Source organism: Fusarium phalaenopsidis, assembly GCF_050370095.1.
Source record: "Fusarium phalaenopsidis strain FUZ10S chromosome Unknown contig_32334, whole genome shotgun sequence".
In the NCBI taxonomy this organism is placed as follows: Eukaryota; Fungi; Ascomycota; class Sordariomycetes; order Hypocreales; family Nectriaceae; genus Fusarium; species Fusarium phalaenopsidis.
This window is the reverse complement of record NW_028145390.1, coordinates 596,729-621,869: the sequence shown is the minus strand read 5'-3', so window position 1 is coordinate 621,869 and position 25,141 is coordinate 596,729. Positions and strand designations below refer to the sequence as shown.

The 25,141-nt window shown below is 51.7% G+C and overlaps 9 protein-coding genes across 9 annotated transcripts; 6 read left to right on the top strand and 3 right to left on the bottom strand.

The window, feature by feature from the left end:
* Positions 1-427: 427 nt before the first annotated feature.
* LRP88_14317 (uncharacterized protein) lies at positions 428-2,160 on the bottom strand (the record flags this gene model as incomplete). The annotated part of the gene is made up of 3 exons (XM_083250664.1): positions 428-1,150; positions 1,212-1,395; positions 1,445-2,160. 3 exons carry the CDS (start codon positions 2,158-2,160, stop codon positions 428-430), a joined length of 1,623 nt encoding a protein of 540 aa, XP_083093729.1.
* Positions 2,161-4,652: 2,492 nt separating this feature from the next.
* Positions 4,653-8,002, top strand: LRP88_14316 (ankyrin repeat-containing domain protein; the record flags this gene model as incomplete). The annotated part of the gene is made up of 3 exons (XM_083250663.1): positions 4,653-4,729; positions 4,789-4,901; positions 4,953-8,002. 3 exons carry the CDS (start codon positions 4,653-4,655, stop codon positions 8,000-8,002), a joined length of 3,240 nt encoding a protein of 1,079 aa, XP_083093728.1.
* Positions 8,003-8,277: 275 nt separating this feature from the next.
* On the bottom strand, positions 8,278-9,501 carry LRP88_14315 (uncharacterized protein; the record flags this gene model as incomplete). The annotated part of the gene is made up of 1 exon (XM_083250662.1): positions 8,278-9,501. The coding sequence occupies one exon, from the start codon at positions 9,499-9,501 to the stop codon at positions 8,278-8,280; it is 1,224 nt and encodes a 407-aa protein (XP_083093727.1).
* Positions 9,502-10,741: 1,240 nt separating this feature from the next.
* LRP88_14314 (FAD-binding oxidoreductase) lies at positions 10,742-12,304 on the top strand (the record flags this gene model as incomplete). Its single annotated transcript, XM_083250661.1, has 1 exon — positions 10,742-12,304. One exon carries the CDS (start codon positions 10,742-10,744, stop codon positions 12,302-12,304), a length of 1,563 nt encoding a protein of 520 aa, XP_083093726.1.
* Positions 12,305-13,150: 846 nt separating this feature from the next.
* On the top strand, positions 13,151-14,935 carry LRP88_14313 (Zn(II)2Cys6 transcription factor domain-containing protein; the record flags this gene model as incomplete). The annotated part of the gene is made up of 2 exons (XM_083250660.1): positions 13,151-13,252; positions 13,328-14,935. The coding sequence occupies 2 exons, from the start codon at positions 13,151-13,153 to the stop codon at positions 14,933-14,935; spliced, it is 1,710 nt and encodes a 569-aa protein (XP_083093725.1).
* Positions 14,936-15,432: 497 nt separating this feature from the next.
* LRP88_14312 (alpha/beta fold hydrolase) lies at positions 15,433-16,440 on the top strand (the record flags this gene model as incomplete). The annotated part of the gene is made up of 1 exon (XM_083250659.1): positions 15,433-16,440. One exon carries the CDS (start codon positions 15,433-15,435, stop codon positions 16,438-16,440), a length of 1,008 nt encoding a protein of 335 aa, XP_083093724.1.
* Positions 16,441-17,379: 939 nt separating this feature from the next.
* Positions 17,380-21,894, top strand: LRP88_14311 (uncharacterized protein; the record flags this gene model as incomplete). Its single annotated transcript, XM_083250658.1, has 9 exons — positions 17,380-19,323; positions 19,471-19,929; positions 19,986-20,322; positions 20,379-20,689; positions 20,744-21,061; positions 21,118-21,270; positions 21,322-21,406; positions 21,464-21,534; positions 21,871-21,894. The coding sequence occupies 9 exons, from the start codon at positions 17,380-17,382 to the stop codon at positions 21,892-21,894; spliced, it is 3,702 nt and encodes a 1,233-aa protein (XP_083093723.1).
* Positions 21,895-22,030: 136 nt separating this feature from the next.
* LRP88_14310 (uncharacterized protein) lies at positions 22,031-23,052 on the bottom strand (the record flags this gene model as incomplete). Its single annotated transcript, XM_083250657.1, has 2 exons — positions 22,031-22,773; positions 22,824-23,052. 2 exons carry the CDS (start codon positions 23,050-23,052, stop codon positions 22,031-22,033), a joined length of 972 nt encoding a protein of 323 aa, XP_083093722.1.
* A 728-nt stretch (positions 23,053-23,780) lies between these two features.
* LRP88_14309 (xylose isomerase-like protein) lies at positions 23,781-24,836 on the top strand (the record flags this gene model as incomplete). Its single annotated transcript, XM_083250656.1, has 1 exon — positions 23,781-24,836. One exon carries the CDS (start codon positions 23,781-23,783, stop codon positions 24,834-24,836), a length of 1,056 nt encoding a protein of 351 aa, XP_083093721.1.
* Positions 24,837-25,141: the final 305 nt, after the last annotated feature.

The following is a 25,141-nucleotide window of genomic DNA, read 5'->3' as shown; positions in this document are numbered from 1 at the left end:
GCTCACTTATCGCATCGAAGGCCGGGCTTCAACTATAGCAAAGATTTCCTCCCGTGATTAAACGGAAAGCAAGGTGGGCCAAGTCAGATATCGGGAAGTACATGTCTTCACACTTTGGTTACCAATGTTGTCAATCACGTCTTTTAATATAACTTTCTTATCACACACCTCACACTCAATGCACAACGGTGAACAAGCCCATGGACAGCGCTGATCAATTAATTGTACGAAGCTTGTCCCTACTATATTCCCAACCTCGGCTAACCCTGGCTCAATCTCTTCTCTTGCTAATCACCCATGACCCCAAACCGAGAGCAGTTGCAAGCCACCACCAGTATCTTGACACTCCCCGGAGAGCCGACTCCCTCGCCGGTGACAAGTCCGTCGGCGCAGTCGAAGGCGGCGACACCAGTGGGGCCGCTTGGCTTCAGAAATCAATGCCGGCATCGTAGGCCTTCTTCTTGAGCTCTCCCAGGTCAGCCTCGGCCTTGGCGCGCGCCTTCTGTGCGGCCGAGACCTTTGACTGTGCGTCATCCTTCTCCTTGATCAGGTTTTCGATGTCTCCCTGCTGGTCCTTGACCGTCTGCTCCAGCTCCGCGATCCTCTTGTTGGCCCGATCAAGCAGCCCCTGAGTCTTACTCTTGGCAGCCTCAAGCTCGCTGTTGGCCGACTTGAGTTGGCCATTCTCCTTGGTCAACTCCTCATTCTTCTTGGTCTGTACGTCCAGCTCGGCTTCAAGGTGCGAGATGGTGGTCTGTTGCTTAATCACCTTCTCTAGAAGCTTGGCAATGCGTGCGTTGAGAGCTTCAATGTCACCCTGCGCCTTGGACAGCTTCTGCTTGAGGTCGGTGACTTCTGCTTGGCTAGCCGTAAGCTTATCTTGGGTCTCCTTCAGTATCTTGCGGGCTTGATCATCCTGGATCTTGTCATTGTGGATGTAATTCTCAAGGTCCTGGATCTTCTTGCGGAGCTCGTCCGCCTCTTTCCGGGCCGCGGCGAGGTCCTCCTCCAGCTTCTTAGCCTTGGCTCTGGCGGCGTCACGATCAAGAGTGAGATCCTCCTTCGTTTTGTTGAGATTGGTGATGTCCGCCTGTGCAGCCTTGAGCTGCTGAAGGAGGGCGTGGTAGTCGGCGTCCAGGGCGGCGAAGCGCTATATACGTTGTTAGAACGCTGCTAGCATTTAACACGAGCCAAGGGGGTATGTGACATACATCCTGAGCATACTTGGCCAGGTAGCCGGCTTGGTCCACAAAGGCAGCCGTATGAGCCAAGGTGTCAATGATACCCTTGGGGAAAGGCAGAGGGCCAAGAATGCGAGGGAGCGAAGGCTGAGGCTGGGGCAAGCGAACTTCAACCTCGGTCTTCCCTGGAGTCGGCTCGGGGGGATTAAAGTCGCTACACGATGGTGTCAGCAATAGAAAATACACGTCAGGGGAAACCGTACTGGGTGTGGGCCTGACGCTCAATGATGGCCGAGCGAATCATGCTGCCAACATCCTCGCCGTGGCTGCCTTCCTTGACATGGACAGCAAGTTTATCAGTCTTGGCCTCCCAGGTGCAGCTGATGTCGTAGTATGAGTGGTAGGAGAACTTGACGACGTCGGTGCCGATGCCAGACACAGACTTCTGGACCTCATTGCGGAAGGATGGGTCCTTGAGCTTTCCAGCCGAGTCCTGGGTGTACTGCCAGAGTGATAGGATAGGCTTTCCCTCTCCGAAGCCATCGGGAACAATGAAGATGGCCGGCTCATCCTTGGCGAAGTGCATCCAGCTAAACTTGCCGGTCCAGATGCGGGTCGTACCAGTGAGCTCTTGCTTGGACTCCCAGATGCGCTGGAGAGGCAGGGGCTTGCTGACTCCGTTTGTGGGGTTTCTCATGACGACGCTGAGGGATTTGTACCCTCCCTGAGTTGTAACCGTATAGTTGTACCAAGCGCCCTTCAGATAGAAGGTTACATCGGTGGCCTGGGTCTGGGTGACGGAATCGACAATGATGGTGTCGAACCAGTTCCTCTTCTTGTTGCGTTGGGCATCTTCCGTCCACTGTGAGAAGAGGTAGACGCTATCGCCAACACGGACAGGACCGTTGGGCAGTACGATGACGAAGGTCTCATCCTTGGCATAGTTATACCAGTCAAGCTTTCCTTGGTAGACGAACATTGTAGGTGAGGAAGTGTATTTGTGCACAAGATCGAAGGGTGGTTTTTGTGTCAGGGATGAAAAGATGTGAAGATGTTGTTTGCTGTGGAAAGAGGATTTCTGTTCAGGAGGTAGCGAGGGGTTTTATAACTTACGACCGATGTCCAAGTGCCCAAATCTCACATGTAGGCTGATGATGATTTTCTAGTGTACAAGGTACAACAACATCGTTCGCAAGCATTGCATGTCCTGTTTGGAATGTCTCTTGATGATTTTCTACGTGTATTTGCCAGGTAGCATCCAAAAGCAAGGCCGCTAGTCGTGGCTAGTCTGGCGATCAAGGGCAAAACAGGACGAATAATCGATCCTCAGCGCTGCCAAATAAGACATACATACCATAGTGTTGCAGCCACGCCACTGAGAAGATAGTCAGCGCGTGGCAGGGGGTTCGGATCGGCTACGACTCTGGCTAGCCGCTCTGACCAGCCACGCCAATCAAAAGACCAAGATTCTTTTCCCAGCTGGCTTAGCTCAAGCCCCCTCAACCACTTTGGTCGACGAGGCCCGACAATATTTGGCTGAGGGTTCATTCACCGGCATTACTAGTTTCCGCCATCTCTTCAGCCGTTCTGGTGACTTCTCCCAGCGCCGAGCATAATAGTATTCAGATTAAACGATGATTATTTAATCTGCTTAGACCGAGATATCTTATGTATATATAAGATGCTCTTAGTTTATATTTCTTTAACATATAATTCATATAATTTCTATGTTTTAATAGATAGATCGTTCTAGTCTAGTGCTTACAGATCCCCTCGGACCGAAGCGCCCGCCCACTATTGCATAAACTCAACCTGCAGAGACAGGGCTGATTCTGGACTCAGTCAGGATTAGCATTCTTTTTTTACCGGCCGAGACATCCTCGCTGAGACATGCAGGCGGGGAAGTCGTCAGCACCGACCGGTGAGGACGCGAGGGGTAGCAAGAGGAGTTCCTACGGTCTAGGCCAAGATGACATGCTGTTCTAGACTTTGACGACCCCAATAGTTGTGGCAAGGAGAAGGAAATATTAGGTGGAATAGTTTGTCTATCCAATAGTGCAGTTTAATGCTTACTATCTCAGGCCGAGAAAAGCTGAAATGACGCTTGTACGAATTGGACTAAAAATGCTCTCATGTATGGCCTAGATTTATCGGTCCATGAAAGGCGACATGGGGCTGGCTGAAGGTACGGTACGTCCTTCAGCCAGCCTCAGTACCCAGCCATGTCTCACGACCAATGTCGCAATGTTGATCAGCCAAGCTGTTATGGTATGTAGTTGACGATGATCTTTTTCTACCTGTCAGTTGCGAGTAAGCTAGGTACTACCTACCTTCCGTTGAATTCGGTAATAGTGATCCAAGCCCAAAGGTGGAGGACGCGGTCAACTATGTGACTACGGGGCTCGGCACAGTGAGTTGCAGATTCACAATTTGCCTCTATCCGGTATTCCTCGACCCTGGTCTCGACTACACTACGCATTACTCTGGTCTCAGTGACCATCTCAGACATGGAGGCGGCTCTGATCAGCCATCAGATGAGAGCTGCAACACTAGCAAAGAGATGCACAAAATCATGCTCACGTCACTGAACTTGCTGATCCGTGAGGATGAACTGGGTCTTCCGAAATCTTCTATAAGAATCCGTTTGCAAATATCTTTAAAACTAGGTAGAATACTAGTGAGATTCATTCTAGTAATGGTTCTTGACATGATCGTGGGTTTCTTCCTCGTTTATATACGATCCTATGACTCCAATACCTCATTTTGTTCATTCCATCCCAGTTGAAAATCAAGCCATGGGCTCATCACAGGCGATCAAGGCTATCAGGCTCTCAACAAAATCAATGATTCTTTCGTGATTGATTATCTGGATGGCATGTTAAGACTGATCCAGATGCAAGTTCAACTCCTCACCTTGTGGCGTGCAATGCCCAGAGCCGCCTTGCTCAAAAGAAGTTGTTAGCCCGCCACTTAATCAGCCACGCCGCAGCGGTATGACCTAGCAAGTTCCAGAGTCACACATCTTACTCACACGATGATGTATTCCATCATCTTCTCCCTGATTGACGGCATTGAACTTGAACCAGCCCACCGTTCTAGGGCGTGCTTGCATGTCAAGCTTGCTAACCATGCTTCCTTTGAGTGTCATATTTCTTACTATCCAATAGAATACTTTGTAGCTCCCAGTTTACGTCGGCAAGAAACCGTCGACTATTGGAGGGGATGATTTAACTGTCATTCATGCTATGATGAAACCAGTCTTGATGATGAGAGGCCCTGTTTTGAACCGGATAGTCCCCTGCTCGCTTACGCTTAGCCTCAACCATTGGGCCAACAGGTGGTCGGCGTAATATTACGCCGCGATCGCCCATCTACGGCTGGCGCCTGAGGCTGATAAACACACCTCTCAATAGCATCGATTGATGTTGCCTATTCTTCAAATCATAGGCCACTCGCGGTTCAACTCTAGATATGGACGATGCCAACTCGACTCTAGCCGACGACGTGGAAGTCATCAACATTGCGTCGCAACAGGTAACCCAATGCAGGTACGTACGCAACTTGACACCCCTCATTGCATCCATAATAATCATTGATAATGCCACAGCAACCGGTGCCATGATCATGACGAGCTATATCAAGCATGGACAGTAGTCGGCGTGGCTGAACCGCAAGATACCGCGAGCAACGACGAGAACAGTCTTGTCGAGATCTCGAGCGGTAGGTCGATCCCCCGTCCAAGGGCCCCCGTCTGTCGTTGACATTGAATAGTTTCGAGCCCTCTACACGTTCAGTTCAGTGATCTTGAGATCACTGATATCCCGCAGCCCCGGATCCCCTGGCCGTCGAGCTTGCCTTGGTTCCAATTTCAAGATCGTTACTTCAACAGTAAGCCACCCTTGAAGATCCTGCTAGCAGTCAAATCATTGACTTGGAACCCCGCAGACATCGCATTGCGAGCCATGCTCTCCAAGGAGTTGAACCTCGGGCCTAATGCCACCAGCAGGGAGACGGTATCGAGGATGAGCCTGGCCATCATCTCACCGAAGTACTCGCTCACAACAAAGGCCGGCTTCAGCCGTGCAGTGTGCAAGGCAAATAGGATTATACCAGAGCAGTTTAATGGACAGAATGCCGATCGAATCAAAGCTCTGATCAGTGCCGATCCGCTCGAGTCAAAGATGCAGGAGTTTCAACTCTTTGCATACCAGCTCTCCAACAGTCTCATTGAAGATGAGGATGACGAGTTTGTTGACGAGAATGGCAAGTATACCAAGATCATTGAGATATTCCGAGACATAGGCTTGCCACAAGCTGTGTGGAAAGACTTGTTCTCCAAGAGCCGTGATCAACCGACTGGTAGGGCGTTCATCGAGGCACTCTTTGAAGCTGCCGTCAACACCCAGACACTTGACATCTGCGAGATACTCCTTGAGACGGGGGCGGACCCAGACAAGATCATCGATACATGGGCAATGGGATGTCTCGCGCGGCCGCTTCAGCTCAGCATGGATTGTCGCGTAGGGGACCTGGATCTCGCACGTCTTCTGATCCGGTTCGGGGCGGGCATTGACCTTGTGACGGAGGAAGACCAAGAAAAGCCCTTATTCAAGGCATGCAAAGAGTCCACAGCCGAAGCCGTGCAAGTATTGGTCGAAGCTGGGGCGGACATGATGCGGATGGAATGGAGGGATAACTTGTTGACGCAAGACTCGGCTCTTACAAACGCAGTGGATGCGGACTGGAGGGTGGCCCATATACGAGATGAAGAGGACGAGGACGACTCGGCGAGCTCCGGGAGAGATCGACTCGGCCTAAAGTCTCTCAGGTACCTTCTGACCCTGTATGACCAAGGACGGCATCATGACCTCATCCAAGACGCCTTCATCAGAGCGGCCTCTGAAGACCGAAGGGACATGCTTATGGACCTACTGGGAGCCGGTGCATGCATCAACGAGAGATCACCTGAAGGGCACACGGCTCTCATTGCCGCTACATGGCGTAGCTACCAAGGCAGCAGCTCGCGAATGATCAAGATGCTACTGGATCTTGGCGCCGAAGTCGACCTCGCCATGCCGGACTCGAACATCACGGCCTTGCACATTGCGGCAGCCGAGGGCGACAAGAAGGTCACAAAAGTTCTCATTGCTTACGGAGCAGATATCAACGCCATCGCGGTCAATGGAGGAGGCGAAGACCGTCGCCTTCTCGGCTCACAGTTTGAAGCATCTGGGGTTAGTGCCGACGCATTATGCGAGATGAATGCCTGCCAGACGCCGCTACAATTTGCGTTGTTTAGGAACAAGACCAAGGAGTCGCGTTATACGACGCCAAAACACGGCGGTGCAGCCCTGGCATTGATCGGTGCTGGGGCCGCTCTCAAGTGTGGTGACGTTGCAAGGGCTTGCTGCTTCGATAACATTCATCTACTGCGCGAGCTATTGTCCCGTGGCGCCGATGTGGACGAGTTGGACTTGGCTGGGCGGTCCGCGTTACAGGCTTGTCTCGAATTCGGGAACGTCAATCTAGTTGGCTGCCTACTCGAGGCGGGGGCAAGTCTGCGCGGGTGTAGGTTGCATTCCGTCATGAAGAGCGGTCGGCGTGATATTGTTGAGATGCTCATCAGACATGGAGGCGGCGCGGTCGTTGGGAATGATGCCGAGTGCTCACTTCTTGAGGCTGCTGCTTCGAGCCGAAACTGGGACCTAATGGTATGGCTGATGGAAACTCACCATGTTCCGTACGATCAAGGTGCGCTATGCGCTGCTATTTGCTCTAGCATTGGTACCAACAGAGGTAATGGCGGCTACCTCGAGGCGCTACTACAAAGAAGGCCTGACGACATGGTAGGAGGAAATATGGAGGCCACAGCCTTGGGATATGCCGCTTTCCACCGCCATAGGTGGGTGCTTGAGCGTCTCCTCAAGCTCAAGATCAGCGGGTATTGTATCATTCCCGTTAAAACCGATGGAGACTGGCTTCATCTGGCAAAAGGGCACCCTCGGGTTATGTCCAGGGCATATGAGAAGCAGTTCTGGCGCGATCCAGAGATGGCCCGGTGTTCCGTTCTCGTACCTGCCATCCACGGCGGTGACTGGGAAACTGCACAACAGCTGCTGGAAGCCGGCTTCAAACCGGACAGGCTATGTCTAATCGTGGCCATCCACAGACAGCCAGTTGGGGCCATCGTTGATCTGACGAATCGGTTGTCACGTATTGACAGGTTCGAGCGCGCCAGGAGCGACCTCGACACGCCTCTTCAAGCCGCTGTTCGACACGGAAGACTCGACATCGCGAGGTTTCTACTATTCCTCGGCGCTGACGCCAACGCTCCAGCGTCTGAGGAACCAATTACCGACAATGACTGGTCGAATCCAGTCTTTCCACGTACTGCCCTTCAAGCCGCTGTTGAGAATGCTGACGACAAAATGGTGGACCTACTCCTCAAAGTGGGCGCAAACATTAACGCACCGCCTGGGAAGGACTCTGGTGCCACGGCGCTGCAGATTGCGGCTGGAAAGGGGCACATGGATATGGTCAAGAGGTTGCTAGCTCTGGGAGCAGATGTTAATGCACAAGGAGCGGTTTGGGATGGCAGGACGGCGTTGGAAGCTGCTGCTGAAGGAGGGAGATTGGACATGGTGCAGTTTTTGCTAGAGGCGGGAGCAAGGGTTCGCAGTGAGGCGGGCCGCTGGCGGGGATATCGGGCTGTTGAGTTGGCTGAGGAGAGGGGACATGGTGCAGTTGCACAGGTACTGAAACAGTGGAAGGAGGGGAAGAAGGTAGATGAAAAGCAGGGTAGAGATGGTGGATTGTGGTAGGGGGATGAGACTCGAGTTTTGTGTGTTGGTGGGATGCGAAATGAGCCTGTAAGCACAACCTCTCGGTGTTGACAACGATCAAATACACTTTTCGGATACCAGAACAGGATAAATAAAGAGTGTTGAACGAATTTAGAACCATGAGACGCGATTAGCAGTCAAGAATAAGCTGTAGCTTAGACTGTTCATGTGCTACCTACATCCATTTCTACCAGTAACCCATAGAAACCCGATTGACAATTACGCTTGGTTTCCAACTCCCAGCATAATAGATATCAGGACGATGAAAATGGAACGACGATAGGTGCAGTTGGCACCAGTGTAGCCAAAGACAGATGGGGCCAACTCAGCCCGTGAAAGTTGAGCAAGACGATCTGCGCGTACTGTATCTGTGTATAAGTCACAGTCATCGTCTTGGGGCTCGTCACATGCCCTGGAGGCGTCACAGAAAAAGTCGGCAAAGGAGGAGCAGCCTTGCCCTCCACCGGCTTGAAGTTGGGCTGCAGCAAGAGGGGCTTGCCCGGCTTGTAGCTCTCAATGGTAATCTCAGCCTGCACGGTCTCGACCCAGAATGTAGAGTCCATCTGCACAGCATCTGCGTTGGGGCCCAAGGCGGCGTTCTGTCCGACTAGAAAAGCAATGTTGGCCGTCCCACCCCCGGGCTCGGCCGACGTAGACATCGTCGTGACCGCAAATGTGCTCGTCTCTATGATGTTGAGTTGACTGTTGATGTCGTTGAGAATCTGTGCTGGGTTGGTGAGAATGCCCTGTGTGATGGTACCCTGGACTATGAAGGGGGTGAGATCTTGCGGCAGGCGTGCTGTGTTCACATTCGAGGCCTGCTGACTGGCCTTGGGCTTGAGATCTCCCGGGTTCCCGATGGTGAAGGGAGTGATGGATCGTGCGCCAATGTCTGGCGCTGACTGTACCACAGTTGGAGCAGGACCCTGTGCATTGATGGTGGTTCCGTGCGGGATCGAGCCTAGGCGTACCAGCGTGTTTCCCAGCTTTGGGTTGGTGTCGGTCTGGGGAACGTTCAGCCAGAAGCCAGTCTCGGTGTGGATGCCCGTTGGATGAGCATCACCCTTGCCTGTGATGGTGTTGGTCACATCATTGACGGTCTGGAGGTAGGAGACTCCATTGAGGCAGATGTCATTTTGCTTCTCGAGGCCACGATTGGGAACTTTGCCGAGAGGTGCAGAGAAGGTGAGCTCCTCCTGAGTCAGATTTAACTCGAGGACGGAAACATTGGGAGGTGCAGGAGGAGCAGGGATCACAGGGTTGGTGAAAGTGGTGGTCGTTGGTGCGACGCTATTTGGTCGGAAAATGGTGTTGAACCCAGGTCCTGAAAATGATCCGGTAAAGCTTGCCAGAATTCCTAGGGGAGGCGAAGGCTCGTCCTTTGGAGGAAGACGGACAGGATCAAAGTTGACTTCATCAAAGTGAAAATCTCTCGGAAGGTGAATCCCAGCATGACGCGGCTGGCTATCAGGAGCCATGATGCTTGATCTGCGAAGTGAACAACAGCTGGACTGATCTGGTAGACTTTGACAGTTGTAGTCGAGATATTTAATCCTACAAAGAGAGATTCAATGAATGGTCTTATATTCACATGCAAGTCGTGATGAACTAGCACTTCATGGGTCTGAGCATCCAGACTCATGTCACATATCTGAGGTAAATGATTTACATCTTCACCGCAGCCGAATCAGTCACATGCTGCCTTGACCCTAGAAATTCTACGCTGAAACCGGATAGGTACCCTTCTGGGGCTAGCTGAATACATAGAATTCATCATCTGCCGTCTCAACACCCAATAACCATGCTCGGATTAGAGAAGCACCTGATGGGTCTATGAACATCTAGACCGACGCCACATATCTGAGCTGAGAGCGTTACATCTTCAGTGGAGCTGATCAGACATACCTCTCTAGCAACTGTGTCGTTTCCGTTGAGTTGCTTGGAAGCCCCCGCCGCCTGACCTCATGGAGCCTTTTTGACTCAGACCCCAGACGATCTATACTAAAGCCAGATAGCTATACTTTGGTGGCTGGCTGAACATAGTAGAATTCCTCATCTGCCGTTTTAACACCCATGCTCAAATTACCTAAGAAAAGCCCTCATGGGTCTATGTGCATCGAGACCGACGCCACATATCTCAGTTGAACGCGTTGCATCTTCAGGACAGCCGATCAGCCGTGCCTTGACCCGAGACAATCTATTCTAAAACCGGGTAGATGTACTTCAGTGGCTGGTTAGATATAGGAGAATTTCTTATCTGCCGTCTCAATATCTTGTTACCATGCTGAAATCGGCGAGCCGAGCTTTTGCGGCTAGCTGAACCCGCTACGAAGCCATCTGCCCTGCGTGCATACCGAGACGGCACCGGCCACTAACGACCAGGCTACGCCTGTCACGGCCCGTCCCGGCGAACCTAGATTGACAGGAAGCGGGGAAATATTGGTATCCATGTCTCAGTAAACTGCACCTGGCTGAGAGCTGAAAATCCTGGAATGTGACTGTGCCGTGTGCGCCACGAACTAACTGCTCATGATTATCGGCAAGTATTGAACGGTCGGTGAGGCGACGTGAGTTCCCACGTGTTCAACTACTTCCCCCGATCTTGGTCTGTAGGCAAGTATAAAGAACTAGGCTCAGGCCGACTGCCTTGGTTCTGCAATTTCTTCAGCATTTCAATATTTGCACACACTTCTACGACTCTTGGCCACCATTTTCAAAATGAGTCTAGGCTTTCAAGGCAACCAGTTTGCTCCAGGCACAGCTGCCTACAATCGTGCCAATAACCTGTACGCCACCTCTACCTACGGCCAGTCGCGCGACATGAACCCTGGAGAGATCCTTCAGCCTGCAACCATCGAAGACATCCAGTATGTCGTCAAGGCTGCTGCCGCGAAAGGTCAGCCCATCGCCATCAGAACTGGTGGGCATCAGTACAGTGGCGCATCCTCTACCAACCCCAAGGGTATCCAGTTGGACCTGAAGCCTACCTTCCGGCGCCCCAACATTGACCTCAACGTGCTCCGAGACACGGCCAATGATAAAGTCTACCTGAGGTCAAGTGTCAGCTGGTCCCTGTCGGAGATCTTCGACTTTCTCAAGGACAATGGCGTCTTCATGCCGACCGGGCAGTGCTCCACGGTCTGCCTTGGTGGACACGTCCAGACTGGCGGCTATGGAATGCTTGCACGATCCTTTGGCCTTCTTGGTGATTACGTCCGTGAGCTTGACATTGTTGACTACAATGGCGACGTGGTCAAGGTGACCAAGGAGAGTCATCCCGACCTGTTCTATGGCTTTCTCGGTGGCAGCCCCGGCAACCTGGGTGTCCTGACGCACTTCAAGATCGAGGTCCAAGATGACAAGAACTATCAGGGCTCCAAGGGTCAATGGACGGCCTTCACCTATCGTCAAGATACGCTCAAGGCCCTCCTTGACATTCTGGTCAAGAAGGGAGAGGACCCCAACTTTCCCCGGGGCTACGACTTCACTGTCAACATTGTCAGCAGACAGGCTAACCTGCTTGATCTGTTCCCAGGATCCGAAGACGAGCTAAAGAAGAAGCTGCCAGACGACATCCACAACGGAAAGGACAACATCGCCGATGTGCTCAAGTTCAAATACGCACTGATTGTCGTCTACGCCCAGTGGGTTAATGTCGGGGGAGAGCCGTACTCGCCTGACCTCTTCAACCAGATCAACAAGGTCCCGCACGAGTTCAAGTTTGACAAGGAGTCCCGCGAAGACGCGCCAATGTCTGAGATCGCATCCATGTGGCTCTTCGGGAGCCCACGCGAGTTTCCCTACCCTTACGTCAAGCGCACCAACAGCACCAAGTCGGTCGCGTTCTCCAAGACCGGCTGGGCGGATTGGTTTTCTGGCAGAATCAACGAGGTTATCAAGAACAAGCACAACGGCCTCTGGGTCTCGTCTCAGCTGCAGGTATACGGCGGCAAGTACTCAATGTTCCAAAGGAATGCGGGCAATGGCACAGCCTACTGCTTCAGGGATGCCACCTATTCAGGCACGTGGGATGTGTTCTATCAGGGTACGAAAGAGGCAGCGGAAGAGTGGCAGGCGGTAAATGACAAGGGTGCGAAGACGCACTTTAGCGAGCAAGATAGACGTGTTCTCTGGGGATCGTACGGGGACTGGAATATGAAGGATGTCTGGCAGTTTTATTACGATCCGGACACGTACAAGAAGGTGCAGAAGATCAGGGGGGCATTTGATCCCAAGGGAACCTTTACTGCGAACCCATTCTGCGTCGAGGCATTGAAGTAGGGTAGCAGAGACAGCTCGAGCAAGGAGTCACTTAAACAGAGCAGAGTTTTAGTTATTACCAAGCAAGTAGGGATCTTGATCTCAAAAATTGTTCGTTCTCAACCCCCCTGGAATTTTCACAAGTGAAGCCCATTATTTCTAGATGTTGGCCAAGTGATCTCGATGTTCGGTGCGAGAGATCTTGTTCGTCTCATCGATCCCACTCCTTTACGAGCTGTACCCGTGCCAAAGACCTATACCCGATATCAACAGGAAGCAGCGATATTAAATGAAAAAGGGAACCAATCAACGACAACAGCAGAGAAATTTCGGGGCGCTCATGCCTCAAGATGGGGATAAGAACAATTACCTCCGACGATAGACAGAGCGATGTCTACCCATCCAAAGGGCGCACCTCATTGGCCAGCTCTGAGTGGTAACGTTGATGAAAGTGTCAGCCAACCAAACAACCCAAACAAAGGTTCCTGAACCCTCCTGACTCACACCGACAGCCGAATACCCGACTTCTCTTAATTATTTGGAATTCCAGCTTTCAAATAAGCTTATTTATGCGGCCCGCCTCGCGATGATGACGTTATCTCATCTTATGCTCCCCAGCGCTAATGAACCACAATCCGTAATCCTTGTGGCTGAGCCAGCGATGGGAATAGTCAGATGCTGGACCCACATCGAAATTCCAAATTCCTTTCGGGGGCGGAGCTTAGGTCGAGGCGGAGTCGTCCGAGCAACCCCTGGTCATCATCACCAGAACATTTGCTGTGACAAATGTCAAGGTGATATAAAGCTTGAATTGCATCTCACCTGCTTTGTACTTGCTGCTTAAGCAGATACAGCTCATCAGGTACAATGTCTAAATCCGACCAGCTCTCACCACACGCGGCCTCGGAAAGGGGCTCCGCCTCTAGCGTCAGGTCTCGACGAAGTCACACAAAGTCGCGACACGGTTGCGTGAGATGCAAGCAGGGCAGGAAAAAGGTAACAACCATCCTCTTCACTATCTTGAGCATTGGCTGATTCGAGGAGTGTGATGAGCGTAGACCGCAGTGCTCGCGATGCGTGGATCGAAACCTCCCTTGTGAATATGCCCGACCTGCCAAGGTGGTGCGGAATTTGGACTCCTCTCCGTCGCCTGCGAGCAGTGCCTGGAGCCAGCTTCAGAGCCTGACTATTCCTAGCCCCAACTACGCGTACTCAACTGTCACTTTGGGCTCAACATCAAGCGTCTCTCCGAGTCTGTCTCCAGCTCCTCCAAGCATGAATGTGGACGTGGAATTGCTACAAGCCAACGCGCAACAAACAAGTAATCTCGACGCGACCGAGCTGGAGCTACTTAGCCACTACCTCTCACACACGGCTCGCTCCCTGGCCTTTGACAACCAAGATCTGCACGCGCTACAAGTTGGCTTTCCTAACCTCGCGTTCCGCAGTAAGCCTGTCATGAGCTCAATTCTTGCATTGGCTGCCGTGTGCAAGTGCAACGACATGATTGTGCAATCTGGCACGCGGCAATCCGATCAAGATCAGCTTCAAAAGCTCTTGACTCTTGCGGATGAGCACCACAGGGGGTCACTACGTCAGACGCAGGCCGATATTCCCTACGCTGACCACTACGACCATATCGTGGCAAATGCTCCATTGATGGTGCTCTATGCCTCAGCCAGTCGCTGTGTCCGTATACGACTTGCCCAGTTCTCTGCCCCAGATGACGAGTCATGCTCTGACTCCGGCTCTACTGAATGGCAGTGGATGTCCCTTATCCGAGCAGCCCATTCAGCATATACTGGACTGCCTAGCTCGAAACAAGGCGCCGAGTCTTCAACCAATTGGGCTGAGAATCTTTCAACACCTAGTTTCACCCACCAATCTTTCGCCAGCGAGACAGCCTTGGCCGAGGACGGACCCAGCAGGCAAACAAGAGACCTTCTTCTCCCTATAATAGCAGCTACTTCCGGAAACGCCCTCGAAAAGCTACGTGCCAGAGCACACATGATCGAACCTATTGCAGACATGGCATCTTGGGAAGATATGCTCAACGGGGATGGCATCCTTCCACAACAGACCGAATCATGGAGTAATGATATCCATGCTTGTTTGATGTCTCTGGATGTCCTTAGTGACATCATGAACGAGGTGTTTCACCCCAACTCAGAAACGTCGCCCTATTCTCTCCCAGACTCTCCTCCATTCGGTCAAGTCTCTGGGGTTTCGCCTTGGTTGAGAAAGTATCTCAGCCGCGTGACTTATTCCTCGCCGTCGAAGCCTTGGAGGAGAATCATCATGTGGTTCCTAAACCGAGTTCCGGCGGAATATCTAAGCCTCGTTCAGACAAGTCTCGATCTCGTGCCCAGAAATCACAACAGTCAGATCGAGCCTTGTCTGGATCCCAGTTTTGGGGCGCAAGAATTCAATAGCGTGTCTCAGCTCGCTATAGACATCTTTGCCCACTGGCTTGTTCTGGTGATGCTGCTAGATGGAGTCTGGTGGATTGGCGGCATTGGAGCTTGGGAACTGGGACGAGTCATGTCTTGCATGGGCAATCAAGACTGGCTTGGTCAGTTTCAGGAAAAGAAGGAGGATTGGTGGCCCAAGAGTATGTACAACATTGCAACGGAGATACGGAAACATGTGTAGGGTCAGGGTCTCAACATGTCCCTTCACAATGACCCTTTTTCACAACTTTGTCTCCAAGAATCATATATAAATACCCCATGAGATGATTAACTTATAGAAATAATGAAAGCACATGCTTAAGATAGTAACTCTACTCCCTCACTGTCCAAGTATTGATAGCCTATACCGAGCGAGGTACACAACCAACTCACCATAAATGTTCCACCCTTCCTCTTGGATTACGTCCACATGACAAACTTATAGAGGCTGAGGATTTCTTCTCGAGTATGCCAGAGCGGAATTACCAAATATGCAAGGCATAAAAGCATTGACGATCGAGTAAGCTGACGTCGATCCTGGCCCTGTCCCGGGATGGCTGTGGGGCATTGCACAGCCTGCCTGCGAAGATCTCTTCATTCATAAACAGCCCATGACTACAACTACCGTCTTGCAGGCTCGATTCTAACTCCACTAACTTTGGCTGCTTGCCTTATCCGGTCTACAGGACCTCTATCACCATGCGTTACCTTACTCAAAGCCTGTCCCGGGCGATCCGGAAACCACATCTGCACATGATTCCCCAACGCTTCCCAGCCTCATTGAGAAATCTCAGCACTGGGGCCTCGTCTACGGCCGCCGGCGAGACCCTCATTCTCCCCTCAGGACGTAAACTCGGCTACCATACATCCGGCCCTGCCACCGGAACACCAATCATATACATCCACGGCCATCCTGACTCGGGGATCACCATTACTGGGCCGCTTGAGTCCCGCATCGCCCAAGACCTCAACATTCGCTGGATCGGCCCGGACCGCCCAGGAATAGGCCTCTCAACTCGATATGACTCCCAGGAGGTTCTCGACTATCCCGCCGACATTGACGCTCTCGCCAAGCACCTGGACCTTCCCCGCTATTACATCATTGGCACGAGCGGCGGTACGGGTTTCACGTTGGCATGCGCAAAAGACCTTGGGCCGTCAAAGATGAAGGGCGTTGGCATCTGCGCGGGCATTGGGCCTTTAGAATGCGGATTTGGCAGCATGGTTGAAACCCAACGAAAAGCTCTGGAGGCATGGCGAGATTATCCAGCCGAGTTTAAGGAATACTACGAATCAGAATACGTACCGCTTGCACAGCAAGAGGACATGGCTGCGCTAACAACCCGGCTCCGTGGCGAGGTTGAAGCAAGCTTTACGGGGAGAGATCTTGAGTTCATGATGCAGGAAAGTGTGTTGAAAATGTCCGTCAGCTCTCTCCGTCAGGCGTGGATTCAAGGGGCTTGGGCACACGCCAAAGGTATGGAACTTCACTGGCGGCCTTGGGGGTTCAAGCTGGAGGATGTGGTATTTCCCTCCATCAAGCTTTGGTACGGCGGAAGAGATAAGAGTACGACGCCGGCGATGGGGAAATACATGGCTGATAGGTTGGAGGGATCCGTGTACAAGGAGTTTCCGGAAGACAGCCACTACACCATATGGAGGGACGGAAATCTAGAGGATACGATACGTGATTTATTAGAAGAGTAGTTCCTAGAGTTTGGATGTCTCCTCGAAATTCTAGATAGCTGTGTCTGAATAGCGTATATAGGTACTTGCCAAGTTTAGTTAGAAAGACTTCGATGTCTATTATAAGTATGGTTTCCAAGGAGGCCAAGTATCTAGGTTACGAAGTTTTGGAGAGAAAGCACCGGCATATAGCATCGCCGCTTTTAGGGAGGACAGACCAGGCTCGTCTTAGGCGCGGCTCAGTCAGTCCTCGCCCGAGCACAGCTACACACCCTTCCTGCCGAACCATAGCGGCTATTAACCCCTCTTTGATCAAGTGCCGAGTAGGGTGGGGGAGCAAGACATCCGCCACGCATGCTCGTTGTTTAACCCCCAGTTGCGAACAGCGAGGTGGAACATAGAAGGGGTGTGAGGGGGGCTGCATGGGTACGGACGACAGGGTTCATTCTCAGCTCTGCACATATCACATATCAGGGCGTTTAAGTGCAAATTCAGGCCAGTTACGTCGCATGAAGCCGAAATCAGGCTGTGCTGCACACTTCAGCCGCTCCGAGGGTTTTTCCAATTAGCAATCACCGACGCAGAATACCCAAGGGGGAAGAGATAACAAAACGCAGGTCAGACTCGCTTCTTGGATGGCGTCTGCACTTTAATCGTATTGAGAAGTCAGCTGAAACTTCTTGCAGGACTGTCTGAATTAGTCAAAACAGTTCGACCTGCTTACCTGGTCTCTCTTCCTAGGTAGATTACCTGGGTATATAGCTTGCATGAGGAGCCTGGTCTTGCCCCCCAAACCACAAATGAAAAAAAGCCCACGAGACAACACTGCACCCTCTCTCTATCTGCTAGCTCAGTTAACCCATCGAGGTCTGGGCTTCAACTATACCAAAGAACGCATTATCAACGCACCCTCTCTCATTTTCCTCCCCATTTAGTATCCTCTTGCCCGTCACAACACACATGTCTCAGCCTTCGGCGAATCCAGGTGCTGACCAGTCCGAAAATCATGATCCGGACAGTGGTCAATTTAGAAAGAACAACCCAGAAACAACAGACAGCCATGCTGCCAAGATCAAAGATGAACCCCCGTTCACCAGACGTCAGCGAATCGATTCTTGGCGCACGAAGATCGAGGAGCCGAGTGACCACCACGAGATGACCGAGGATCACGTCCGTGAGGACAGTGGCCTTTCCGAAGACTGGAAATTGACGCCATTGCATGAGCTACTGAAGAGGATCGAGGATGATGATAATGGCTCCCACGAGCTCGAAAAATGCCTGGATCAATGGAAGGACATTATCGATGCCCGCTCTCCGGAACATCAGGAGACGGCGCTCCACATGGCTGTTCAGAAAGGCTTCAGCAAGATGGCACGTCAACTCCTTACGGCTGGGGCCGAGGTCAATATCAAGAATGGTAACGGAGAGTTACCATTGCACGCGGCCTGCGAATACGGGAACCAGCAACTAGTGGAGATCTTGCTAGAGAACGACGCCGATCCCGAGCGCATGGACGCGTCTGGAAACTACCCTCTTCACTCAGCCGTCGTACGTGGTTTTGAAGCCACAGTGGTACGTGGTTTGTTTGGCCCTGGAGGATTCGTCATCAACAAGCCTGTCGGCGGCACACACTGGACTCCGCTCAACAAGGCCATATACTATGAGTGCGAGGATGTGGTCGATGTCCTTTTAGAGGGAAGAGCAAGTCTTCGCATCAGAGACTCAGATGGGTGGACACCCTTGATGACGGCAATCAGAGAAGGTCTATACAACACCTTTGACAAGTTGCTAAAGCATCTGCAAGAGAATCCAACCGAACAGGATGTTGTCATTATACCAGACAATGATGGGATAACGCCCCTAATGCAACTATGTGCGAACAAACCCGGGGAGCTGGCCACACGTGCCATTGAGCATCTCCTCGAGATGAATCCGGATGTCAATGTCACAGACACGGAGGGGAAGACTGCGCTACACCATGCAATGGCCTCCTCAGCGTACTGGATCTGGAGGGAGATGGAGTCTGACACAGATGTGGCACTGAAACTAGTCCATTCGTTGTCCGTCAAAAGACTCTTGCACCCAGACAAGAATGGAGAGACTGCATTTGACGTTGCATTTGACGCGGATAAGAGGAGCCCGACGCCTGCCTTCGAACCCTTGTTCAACTCGCTGATTGATCGCCTCGCTCAAGGTGGATTAATTGAAGAACTGTTTTGCTGGGCTGCATACCGCCTAGAGCGACACACTTTTGCTCAGGACCTTTTCCGGAAGAGGTTTGCTGCGGGCGTTTCCCAAGACCTCAGCCACGATCAATGGACGATACTCGAGTGGGCGATTTATGCATGCATGCCGCGGGTGCTCCTGACCTACCTCCGAACATTGGGCCTGGAAAAGACAGTCGCCAAGGACAAGATTGATAACAGCATCTCAAGCGGCCGGGAATTGATTAAAAAACTCGATGAGAAACGACAAACTTCAAAACCATTGGCGGAGAGGAAGAGACAGAGAGGAGGGCGTGGCCCGGCGAGCGGAGCCGTTTCAAACAAAGATGACCAGGTTTTGAGAGACATGGAGGACATTCTAGACTACCTCTACCCAGAGAAGGTTGAAAAGCCTACCAGGCCGTTGGACTTGTCGAAGCCAGACAAGAGCATGGCATCAAGCTTGAAACATTTCCGCGCAGCAATCATCCAAAGCAACTTTGTCAAGTTCCGAACGATTCAGGAAGTCTTGTATAATGACGACAAGATGAAACACATGGAAGACATTGTCACAAGGCTCAAGCAATTCGAGTATACACCCAGGGTCTCGTCCGAACAAGCATCGACAACCTCGGAAGATTTCCAGGAGAACAACAAGACCAAGGCCCAGTTCACTTGGATTCATTTGCCGTCAACTAACGTAAGCTTTTCCTCCCGAGCTCTCCACGTTTAAAGCTTCAAACTGACCGCAAGTAGATGGTTTGGATGGAGGTGAGAACTGCTTTATTCAGTAGAATCTCGCTGGATTATGAGAGCGACGCATGTGCTGACTGTAGCCGCACTTTAGGACACAGCAAAGAAGATACTAAAAGGAGAAGGGTGTTGCAAGAGCGAAGCTGAAAAGGTGGCCTCCTTTTTGCGAAGTAGCTGGATCGAAATCCCAGACAGAACGTCCACTTCGCGCTTCATGAGACCCCGGTATGTTGTCAAGAAGGCAGACAATGCGACTAAACGCAATGCAGAAGGTGAGGGTGAGTTGAAAGATGTCAGTGAGCGAGAGTCCAGTCGAACAGACATCCGCTCCCGGCACAACGAGCAACGAGGCAGACCCAACAGCGATGAAGACGACGAAGATAGCCCAAATGAAGGTCAAAACAACCCTTCCGAGGAAATTTCTAATACTCGAAGGCGAGAACGGGAAGAAGAGTCAAACAGCCATTCCCATGTCAGCAGGGCTGTGCAGACAGTCGACACGGATTGTGGTGACGCAGAGAAAGGCAAATCTTTTGCCGTTTCGGCCATCTATGTCAGTATTCCTTCCCTAATTCGTCACACTCTTTCATGATCTCATATCGGTTCTAGATGCCTTATCTGTATTTCTCAACATACCACCAAATCGAGAGTGGCAAGCGGATGACGGGCACGGAAACCCAATCAGACCTCGAGAAAAAGGTCCAAGCTGAGATAGAGATGCGTGATGCGCTCTTTGAAGCGTACCGAAAGTCGGTGATTCACCAGCCTACGACCCTAGACGAGTTCTACTATCAGTTTGCATCGGACAAGGACTCTGTCGGGGACCGGGACTCGCGCAACAAGGACCAGGTCGTCACAAAGTATCTGCAGGGCCTAGATATCAAGAAGCAAAGGTTCTGGCCTTTGTTGCGAGTTAGCCAACTCTGGATATGGACTATTGACGACAGTATGTTTCCAGTAACCTTTCACCCCGCCTTGATTACTTATTGAATCGTTCCATAGAGTGGTTAATTACCTCGACCTCTTGCGCAACCAACGATATTCGAGACAATCTTGTGACAGACATTTTGGGCCATCTTCAGAGGCAAGTCGAGAATGGAAGCCGTCGACTCGGACCAACATCTGCCGCTGAAATGAGCCAGGTAATTGTAGACTATTGCATTGGTACCTACGACAGGAAGCGAAGGCGCCAAGACGTGAATGGCCAGCATCAGGTGAACATGGACAGGGTAGATCAGAGCACCACTGAGGATGGGAAACACAAAGAAGAGCGATCGATCCACCAAATCTTCTCGGACTCTATCAATGAGATCGTCCGTACCGCTGGATTCTCCTAGGAGCTTGATATGAACTAACATTCTTCACAGGGGAGAAAAGAGTCGAGCTTGTTCAATTGGGCATACCAGCGCCGCAACGACGCAACAGAATTAAAAACCGGCCTCGATGCTGATCGCACATTCAAAATGATGAAGGCTCTCCGGGCTGCGCTCACGACGGTCTCAGAACAGCTCTGCCACATTAAAGATATTCGCGACGAACTCAACATCCTGATGTCGATTGCAAGATTCCAACGCAAGGTCCAGGTGACCATGGCTGGAAAGGGTACCGACGAGGATCTTTCAAGCCACTATCTCTTGAGAGACATCAAGGAATTGGACAAGTTTGCCGAGCAGACTCAAGAAGCCGTTTGTTAACCCATAACTCTTTCACGCAGCCGCGGATACTGACTGTTGACTAATAGGTCAAGACTACACTCACGCTCCAGGAGAGTGACATTGCCGGCTTTCAAGCGGAGATCGCCAATTGGCAGGCGAGCGAGTCCGTGAAGCAGGGCAAGGAGTCTTTCAAGCAAGGGAAAATAGTCTTGATTTTTACCCTTGTCACCGTTTGGTTTGTAAGTTGATCGTATCAGGAAAGAGTCACCATTTATTAAACATTGTACCAGCTCCCTCTCTCATTTCTCACCTCTCTCTTTGCGTTGGACGTCGCAACTTTCATGCAGGCCCCTGCCTGGGCTTTCTATATTATTTGTAGGTTTTATTCACATGTCGATATCAGCAACAGCCCTGCCCTAACTCTCTGTCTAGTCCTCGTGCCTTTGATATTCCTGGGATCCGCAGTTGGTTACGTCTGGAAGGCGGAGATCAGGGGTTATTTAGTAAGTCTCAGAATGTTAACGAAGAGGACAGGCGAAAAAGTCGAAGCCTGGGAGGGAATATCGACCGCTCGATTTATACCCATTAAAGGAGGCCTGAGGAGACGAAATGGGAGTGACGTGGAACATGGATAGTGTTGAGCATCATTGGAAGCCACCCAAACTATGCTCGTTGTTGATTCTTATTGGACTTCAGTCGTTCCTAATATTCTCCTTCATACATTTTAATAGCCTCCTCATTGTCCCATTACACCTATCTATGACCTTTGAAGCAATCAAACCCTCACAACTTCGAAGTTCAAGCTCTGCCGTAATCAAAGAACTAATCACAGCAAGTAGCCTCTAGGACAGCAGCATGAGTAGTCTTCGGACTACTCTTTGATATGATTTCTTGAACAAGATGTGAACCGTTCTTATTTCTGAGTTCTACACACGCTATTATCATGCTGTTTGTAACCCCAAAATACCTGTCTATGTCCCCTGGGGCAATGTGCATCGCTCACAGCTTCGACTCCTGGGCCCTATGAGCAACCTTTTCCGCAATAGCCAGCTGAACCTTTTCCCTCGGCAGCTCCTCTATCGGCCTTCCAGTCCAGTACTTATCCTGCTCCAAACCCTGCCAGATCAAAGCCTCAGTACCAAGAATAACCTGCCACCCTTTCTCCTCAGACAGGGCACCCAGCCGTGTAAACGGTGTAGGGTTGTAGCACATCTCCAGAATAGCACCCTTGCGCTCCTTTTCCAAAAATGTCTCCGTCACACGTCGTGCGAGAATCTCCTCTGCTGTTTGGGGTTCAAAGTCTGGCACGCACGCCACGATGGCGCCGGGGCTTTCGAGGTCCAGGGCCTGCGAGACCGTTTTCACATGGACAAGGTCATCGCCGTAGCCGCGCTCCGCACAGTCTTTAATGACGGCTTCAACCTCTGACTCATCACGGTTGACGAGGTAGATGGCCTTGACCTTCATCCACTTGCGCAGGGCGTAGATGGCGCTTCGGGCTGCGCCGCCGCCGCCGACCACGAGAGCGGGCTTCTCGTGGAACACGCCGTCTGGGTCAGCGATGTTTTGGTAGAAGGCGTCGCGGATGCCGATGACGTCGGTGTTGGCGCCGCAGAAGATGCGGCGGCCGTCTTGTTCCCGGAGGAAGAGTGTGTTGCAAGCACCGACGTCGCGGCACTCCTCAGTCAGCTCATCCAAGTAAGGGATGATGGCGACCTTGTTGGGCATTGTTACCGAAGCGCCTTGAATCTTATTAGCCTCACTCAACAATCCGAGTAAACAAATAACTCACCGTAAAAGTCGGGGTGTTGGGCAAGCTTCAAGAAGGAGGGGATATCCGCCGAGTCGAGTCGGACCTGACCCCATCGCAGGCCAAGATCTTGATAGATGACATTGTGAAGAAAGGGTGAAAGGGAATTGGTCAGCTTCTTCCCAAAGAGGTATCCGTGGCGTTGAAGTCGCGAGACTTCGCACGAAGCGAGCGAGTCCCCAGAGGGATAAGACACTTCTTGGACAGACATATTGAGAAAAGACTAGTATGAGAATCTGGGGTTTGTTTTCTCTGACCCAACGCTAGGACTCAGCTCTCTTCAAGTAGTGTCCACTAGGAAGGCAAGAAAGGCAGGGAATTGTCATCAGAGATCTGAGAAACTCGGTCCAAGTTCATGCGAGATCTCTTCTCCCCCACGATTGAAATGCCGAGAAAGACGCAAGGATTTTTCCACCGGGTACAGGCCCGGAACCTGCGTTTCCCTCCCTCTCCTGGTGGAACAAGGCATTGCCGATAGGTTGAGTTTTTCCCCACACCGGGTAAAGACTTAACCAGCCGGGGGATCCTACACCACCACCAAGATTACCCATGATGCATCATGGAAGATGGGCGGAAAACTGTTTAACTCATGGCATATTGGACGGTTGGTTCCGCCTCGTGACAGTGCCGATGACGCCAATTCCGCCAATCTACCATACCTCTGACAAGGGGGATCAATGGCTATTGGCGGTTGGAGGAGGTTATCTCGATGGGACTCTCCATCAGGGGAGCTTCCCTCGTGGTTGATAAATCATGTTGCCACTGCATCAGAGGTAGCTGTTTCTCTTCGGCGATTCCTAGACAGTTTCATCATATCAAGTTTCAATCTCTATATACCATCCTCCAAAGCTCAGTTCCATCATCAAAGTCCAGCATCACACAAGTCAACCACAGCAATTGATTTATTCCTTCGCTCAGTATCAGCATCACATCTTCATCATGGCACACAAGCCCAGCATATGCACAATGTCCCTAGGACGCTGCTTCGCCGGCCACTCCCTCCCACACAAGCTCGACATGGCGCAAAAATACGGTTTCCAGGGCATCGAAGTCTTTTACGAGGACCTCGTAGACTTTTCAAAGTCCTTTCCCGGCGGCGGCTCCCCCGAGGATCAGATCGCAGCCGCCCGTGCCATCAACCAGCTCTGCGCCGCCCGGAATCTCACCATCATCTGCCTCCAGCCGTTCATGCACTTTGGCGGCCTCGTCGACCGGGACCAGCATAGCAAGAGGATTGACGAATTGCAGCTTTGGTTTGAGCTGGTCCATGCTTTGGGGACCGACTTGATCTTATTTCCGAGCAGTTTCCTTTCTGAGGATGAGGTTACGGATGATATGGACTTGATCGTAGCGGATTTTGTCGAGGCGGCAGAGATGGGATTGCAGCAGGAGCCAGTCATCAACTTCGCATACGAAGCACTATGCTGGGGCACAAGAACCGATACGTGGGAGGCGAGTTGGGATCTTGTTCAACGTGTAGACCGACCCAACTTTGGCGTATGCCTCGACAGCTACAACATCCTCGGGAGAATCTACGCCGATCCCGCGTCACCAACCGGAAGAACATCCGACTGCGAACAAGCGACGGTCGACTCGATCAAGCGAATCCTCTCCGACATTGACATCACAAAAGTATTCCTCGTCCAAGTCGCAGACGGCGAACGCCTCTCTGCCCCTCTAGACACATCCCACCCCTTCTACAACCCCGAGCAACCCGCCCGCATGAGCTGGTCGCGCAACGCGCGTCTCTTCTACGGCGAGCCCCAATACGGCGGCTACCTCCCTTGCAAACAACTCCTCAGAACCGTCATCCAAGGCCTCGGCTTTGAAGGATGGCTGAGCTTTGAGGTGTTCAACAGGAGACTCGCAGAGCCGGATGCGGCGGTGCCGGAGGAGATGGCGAGGAGGGCAGCAGAGTCGTGGGTCAAGATGAAGGCGGAGCTTGGGTTGCGGACGGAGGATGAGATGCAGCCGAGATTGCAGGCGATGCTGTAAAAGGTTGAAAGGACTTTTGTTTCATTTTTCTTGTCGCGCACGATAATACCACATAGCAAGTAATGCCCAGAATGTATATCATTGATGACACAAGTCGCTCTCCTCCGAACAACTCGCTGTCAGGTGAAGGTTGAAGAACAAACGCGCAGTTTCACTAATGGCCTTGCATCTTAACCGATAGGGAAACACGTTGGCCAAGGTATCTAGGCAAAGAGACACCGGTAGCTTACGAATGATAGGGTAATCGGGACATGCATCATCTGGCATGCATCGCAACAGCGCCGTTGATAACCTCGCGCGTCATC